At 42.0% G+C, this 6,594-nt stretch overlaps 1 protein-coding gene across 1 annotated transcript; it reads left to right on the top strand.

Moving 5' to 3' along the window:
* The first annotated feature begins 788 nt into the window (after positions 1-788).
* On the top strand, positions 789-3,313 carry LOC107955833 (uncharacterized). The gene is made up of 6 exons (XM_016891624.1): positions 789-925; positions 1,072-1,160; positions 1,423-1,583; positions 1,686-1,868; positions 2,358-2,618; positions 3,191-3,313. Exons 1-6 carry the CDS (start codon positions 789-791, stop codon positions 3,311-3,313), a joined length of 954 nt encoding a protein of 317 aa, XP_016747113.1.
* Positions 3,314-6,594: the final 3,281 nt, after the last annotated feature.

Below are 6,594 nucleotides of genomic sequence, written 5' to 3'. Positions count from 1 at the left end.
TCCACCGTCGATCTTGTAAGTTTTCTGAAACTGTGATAAGTATATTCTGAAAATAGTATAGGTAGTATACTGTGAAAACACTCTAGATAGTGTATATTGAGACTGTAGTGAAATTGATAGAGACTGCGATTTACGGAAATCACTTTAAATTACTGAAAATGTTTACATAAAACATCTGCTAACAAACATTAGAGCTATAACTGATTCATAAAACTATTAATACTGATAAATCTTATTAGACATGAGTGCACGAGATATCCCCGGACAAGGTACTGAGGCCGAGGTAGAGGCGTAGAGGGGCTCGAGCTGAGTCTTCTTCACGGGCAATATGCCAAATTTGGATACGACTGAGACGCTAGTGTCGCTTGGTATTGGGACTGGGTCTTAAGGTCTCATGGTTGGGGACGACGCATTGTCCCAGGCTATCCTAAGGAAACTAGAGAGGGTCGTTGGGCACAATATTGGATCTGGGGGCCGTGGGTCGATTATGGAACAACTTCGATCCGATAGAGCTGAACTTTTTAGGGAAGTCACTAGAGTCACCTCTAATGTTGCCGAGTACTGGATTGAGGCCATGGAATGGATTATGGATGACTTAGATTTCACCCCTGAGCAGAAATTAAAAGGTGCAGTCTCTCTGTTGCGAGACGAGGCTTACCAGTGGTGGCTGACTATTAAGGAGGGCACTCAGCTCGAACGTCTGACTTAGGAATTCTTTAAGACTTTGTTTCAGAGTAAATATGTGAGAGCCAGTTATATTTTTGAACCTCACTCAGGGAGACCGATCTATGGCTGAGTATGAGGTTGAATTCCTGAGGCTGAGTCGCTATGTTCGAGGCATGGTGGCAGATGAGTATGAGAGGTGTATCCAATTTGAGGATGGGCTGATGGATAATCTGAGGCTTCTAATAGCTCCACAAAGGGAGTGAGAGTTTGTAGTACTAGTGGAAAAAGCTAAGATTACTGCGGATGTTAAACGTGTTGAGCACCAGAATAGAGATCGTGAGATAGGTAAGAACAAAAGGGATTCGGAGCCTTCAAATTCTGTACAAAGGCTTAAAAAAAGGCCAGATTTGATAGGCCAGTTAGAGCTGGGCCCCCTGTTACTGCTACTAGACTGCAGCCATGTGTTGATTATGGTAGGCACCATCAAGGCCAGTGTTAGAGGAGGACTGGGGCGTGTCTAATATGTGGATCATTGGATCACCGTATTAGGGAGTGTTCGTTGAGGGCCGATCATCAAGGTACTAGTACTGCACAGCCACAGAGGATAGTACATCAGCCATCGAGAGGCCATGGTCAAATTAGGAGTGGTAACGATATGGTCCGTTTATGCTACATGTCACCGAGAGGATAGATATGCTCCAGACGTTATCACTGGTGCGTTCTTTATTTTTTATGTACTATATTTTGCTCTGATAGATATAGGATTTACCCATTCCTATATAGCCTACTCTGTTTCTGAAAAGCTGGGGTTATCAATTGAGAGCACTACAAGTGAGGTTGCCGTACTAAGCTCATTGGGGCAATCGGTCAAAGTTAGCAAACTGTATAGGGATGTTCCTTTTAAGGTTCAAGGGACGGTATTTTTGGCTGATTTGATGGAGCTTCCATTTAGGGAGTTTGATATAATAATGGGGATAGATTGGCTGGTGCACTAAGTAAGTTTGGATTGTGCGATGAAGAGGGTCATCTTGAGAACTGAGGAGGATAATGAGGTGGTCATGGTTGGGGAGCACCGAAATTATTTATCTAATGTGATCTCTGTGCTGGTGGCGGACAAGTTAGTTAGTGAGTGGTGTGAAGTATTTTTGGCCTACGTGAGTTGTTATGATTCTGGAGACTTTACTGTTAAGAAAATCAGAATGGTAAAGCATTTTTCGGACATCTTCCCTAAAGAGCTACTGGGGTTACCTTCAAATCATGAAGTGGAGTTTGGGATAGAGCTTCTTCCTGGTACAGCTCCGGTGTCCATCGTTCCCTACTGAATGGCATCGAATGAGCTTACGAAGCTTAAGGCTCAGATTCAAGAATTATTGGATCAAGGGTTCATCTGCCCTAGTATGTCTCCGTGGGAAGCACCAGTACTGTTTGTAAAGAAGAAGGATGGATCCATGCGGATGTGTATCGACTATCGTCAGTTGAACGAGCTGACCATTGAGAATAAGTATCCATTTCCGAGGATTGATGATCTGTTAGACCAGTTCTGAAGGGCTTCTGTATTCTGCAAGATTGATTTACAATCTGGGTATCATCAGTTGAAGGTTAAGGAAGCTGATGTATATAAGACGGCATTTAGGACTCGTTATGGTCACTATGAGTTCCTAGTGATGCCATTTGGATTGACTAATACATAGACAGCTTTAATGGATCTGATGAACCGAGTGTTTCAACCCTACCTGGATCACTTTGTGGTGGTGTTCATTAATGACATATTGGTTTACTTGAGAACTGAGGATGTGCATGATGAGCACCTTATGATTGTTCTTCAGATTTTAAGGGAAAAACAGCTCTATGCTAAGTTCGGCAAGTATGAGTTCTGGTTATGTGAAGCAACATTTCTGGGTTATGTGGTGTCTTCTGAGGGGATTCGAGTCAATCCTCGAAAGATTGAGGCTGTACTGGATTGGAAACAGCATAAGAATGTGTCTGAGATCCGCAGTTTTCTAGGACTGGCGAGTTATTATCGACAGTTTGTGAAACGTCTCTCACTGATTGCAGTGCCCCTAACTAAACTGCTACATAAGGGTGTACCGTTTGTTTGGACTGATGCCTAGCAAGAGATCTTTGAGAAGCTCAAGACTATACTGACTTAGGCTCATGTTCTGATACAAACTGAACCTGGGAATGAGTTCACGATTTATAGTGATGCATCACATGTCAGTTTTGGATGTGTGTTGATGCAGGATGGTTAGGTGGTAGCATATGCGTCTCGTCAGCTTAAGACGCATGAGGGGAATTACCAGACGCATGATTTGGAATTTGCCACCGTGGTAATTACTCTAAAGATTTGGAGGCACTACCTGTACGGTGAGAACTGTATTATCTATACTAATCCCAAAATCCTTAAGTACCTCCTGACTTAGAAGGAGTTGAATCTTATGACTTAGAAGGAGTTGAATCTTAGACAGCATAGATGGATTGAGCTACTTATGGATTATGATTGTACCATTGAGTACCATTCGGGAAGGCTAATATGGTAGCCGATACATTGAGTCGTAGGGCTATGACTGATCTGAGAGTGATGTTCGCTCAACTTAGCCTGTTCGACGATGAGAGTTTGTTGGCTGAGCTACAAGTTAATCCGACTTAGATCGAGTAGATTTAGGCTAAGTAGTTGAAGGATGAATATTTGGGTCTCCGATTCCGACAGATTGAGAGTGGTAGCACTACAGACTTTGGGTTGAACTCTGAGGGGGTGTTGTGTTTCCGAGGTCAGATATATGTGTCAAACGATTTTGTTTTGATACAGTCTATACTGAGAGAGGCGTATAGTAGCCCTTACGCTATGCACTCTGGTAGAAATAAAATGTACCAAGATATTCGACAGTTGTATTGGTGGCCAGGGTTGAAGTGAGAGGTTACTAATTTTGTGGCTAGATGTCTGACATGCCAGTAGGTTAAGGCTGAACATCAGTTGCCTTCAGGTTGACTATAGCTAATTAAAATTCCGTTATGAAAATGGGAGCGAGTAACGATGGATTTCGTTAGTAGGTTGCCTTTAACACCCACTAAGAAGGATTCAGTATGGGTCATCATGGATCAATTGACCAAGTCTGCGTACTTCATACCGGTTAGGACAGATTATTCTCTGCAGAAGCTGGCGAAGCTTTATATTTTTAAGATAGAAAGACTGCATAGGGTATTGATTTTGATCATCTCTGATAGAAATCTTCGCTTCACGTCTCGGTTCTAGAAAAGCTATATGAGGCTCTAGGTTCAAAGTTAGACTTCAGTACTACGTTTCATCCTCAGACTAGTGGTCAATCGGAGAGTGTGATTCAGATACTATAGGATATGTTGAGGAGTTGTGCTATTAATTTTTGAGGTAGTTCGGAGGAGTATCTATCGTTAGCGGAGTTTGCTTATAATAACAACTTCTAGTCTAACATTCAGATGGCACCTTACGAGGCACCGTATGGTCGTAAGTGCTGTACTCCTTTGTGTTGGACTGAGCTAGGCGAGCGACGTGTTTTGGGTCCTAAATTTGTTTTTGAGATTGAGGATAAGGTCAGACTGATTTGGGATTGACTCAAAGCGGCATTGGACAGGCAGAAATCTTACATGGATCTGAAGAGACGCGAGGTTGAGTATGTTGTGAGGGACTTCGTGTTTCTCAAGGTCTCGCCATGGAATAAGATTTTGAGGTTTGGTCGTAAGGGCAAGTTGAGCCCTAGGTTTATTGGGCCTTACTGTATTCTGAAACACGTAGGATCGGTTGCTTATTAGTTGGAGCTACCTTCAGAGTTGGGTCTAATTCATGACGTGTTCCACGTCCCGATGTTGAGGCAGTAGAGCTCTAAGCCTACTCATATTGTTCCCATTAAGGAGACTGAGGTTAGGCCAGACTTGACCTTCAAAGAGGAGCCAGTTCAGATTCTGGATTGCGATTTAAAGGTTCTTTGGAAAAAGTCTATCCCATTAGTAAAGATGATGTGGCAGAATCATAGCACTGAGGAGGCCAATTGAGAGCCTGAGGATTCATGCGCCAATACTATCCTCATTTGTTCTGACTAGGTAAATTTGGAGGACGAAATTTTCTTTTAGAGGTAGAGTTGTACGCCCCAAATTTTTAAATTCGACATTTGTGAATCTTGACACAAACTGTGTATCTACTTCAGTGGTTAAATGTTCTAGGCGTGTGTAAAAGGTCCTAAGTTCAAACCATGTCTTTGGAAAAATTTTGTATTTCTTCTAAATCAAGCCCTATCTCTGGTAGTTAGGTGGAATGTTGGTTTGTTGGAGGTCCTGTGTTCGAATCCCTATGTTAGCAAAAATGGGTGTTATATTTTTTTGTTCTGTCATTCAATAGAGTTCCGGTTGAGTTGAAATTCTGAGGGAGTTAGTGATGGTCGGAGGTGGAGAGAATTAAAGGATTGTGGGAATATCTTTTTATCCTTTTGCTAATTCTTCTCCTCTCTCCCTCTACCAAAATTTTTCCCCAAAATCTATATGACGTTTTCTTCCTCACCTTTTTCATAGTTTTCACACTCAATTCCCTTTTTTTTCTCTCTGACTGTCGTTATTCTAACTGATTATCGATTTTGTTGGGATTCTTCAAACCGTTTTGGTAAATGGGGTTTTTCATTTTTTGCAACTTGTGATTTTGTTCCAAATGTTGATTGGGGTTAAATCTTTATTTTGGACAGCAGTGAATCGTGGAAGTCGTGACCCTCCTCTTGCGGATGTGTAGTTAAGAATTGCCAGAATTTGGAGGTAAGTGATGAGTGGTCGACATATTTTGTTTGGTTTCGTAGTTTGCAATTTAGTTGCTTGTTGAATCTGAATTTGGGCTTTAGATTATCGATTGTTAGGTTCTAGAGTGCTTGGGGTTGTGTTTGCATTGGAACCGTATCAGGTGTGTACTCGATTACACAGAAAATGATGTTTCTACGAAAGCCGAAAACCTCACTGTCGATGCCACACGGGCGTTTGGTCGCCTGTGTGGTAGGCCGTATGCGACACACGGGCTAGACTGATTTGGGCTGTGTGTGGCACAAGAGCATGTGGTCCCACACGGCCGTGTCAAATATTTAGGCCATGTGGGCCATACGGGTGTGTGGGCCCACACGGGCAGGGCACATAGGCTTGTGAGCCTACTTTCACCGAAATGTTTGTTAAGGTTGCATGGGTTGGCCAAGTCAACTGTGAACCTTCCGTAGGGTCGATAAGCACTACTTAGGCCCTTATCTGTGTAAAACTGATTATGTGAATTAGGTATTGAACATGTTATATATATAAGTATGTATACTGAATTGTATGTGTATCTGATATATTTGTGATAGCATGACATTCCATTATATGTTGCATTGCATTGGGGTGGGTTGATAATATGTTGAAGGAAGTGTACTAAAAGGCTCTTAAGCCTAATATTAGGCAGCTTAGCTGCAACCTACTATTTTGTGCCATATTCGGTACTACCTAGAGTACAGGGATGGGTAGGTTGATTTAATCCCCACATGGAGTGTAGGGTTGGACGGATATGTTGGGTAGAGGCTAGTTGGGTGAGACTTTGTTACTGAATACTGCATATCTATTACTGATATTATGATGGGCTAAGGCCTTTGTGCATACTGATATTGATACCGAAAGGGATTTAGGCCCAAGACTGTTTTTGACTGTGCACTATGTTACTGTTGTTTGTTTTTTGTGGGATTACACACTAAGTTTATGTAAACTCACCCCTTCTATTTAATGTGCACAGGTAATTCCCAAACTTAGACTGGTCGGTGCGACGGAGGACTCGGTAGTGGCCACACATATTTTAAATTACTTACTTTCGTTAATGGTTTTATTATTATTGGAATTTAATCTGTGGACTTTTTGTGACTTTTGCATAAAACTTAGGTTTTATTTATTTATAACTGCTAGTCG

This window comes from Gossypium hirsutum, chromosome A07 (assembly GCF_007990345.1).
Source record: "Gossypium hirsutum isolate 1008001.06 chromosome A07, Gossypium_hirsutum_v2.1, whole genome shotgun sequence".
Lineage (NCBI taxonomy): Eukaryota > Viridiplantae > Streptophyta > Magnoliopsida > Malvales > Malvaceae > Gossypium > Gossypium hirsutum.
Note: the sequence above shows the minus strand (reverse complement) of the source record. Positions and strands in the feature narration are given on the sequence as shown.

Bases quoted from the DNA above. Each gene is read 5' to 3' on its own strand.
- LOC107955833 (XM_016891624.1), top strand. From the start codon at position 789: ATGGCTGAGTATGAGGTTGAATTCCTGAGGCTGAGTCGCTATGTTCGA. The intron at 1,161-1,422 runs GTTAGAGGAGGA...TTGCTCTGATAG, and splicing joins TAGGCACCATCAAGGCCAGT to ATATAGGATTTACCCATTCC. The intron at 1,584-1,685 runs GTATTTTTGGCT...TGTGCGATGAAG, and splicing joins CTTTTAAGGTTCAAGGGACG to AGGGTCATCTTGAGAACTGA.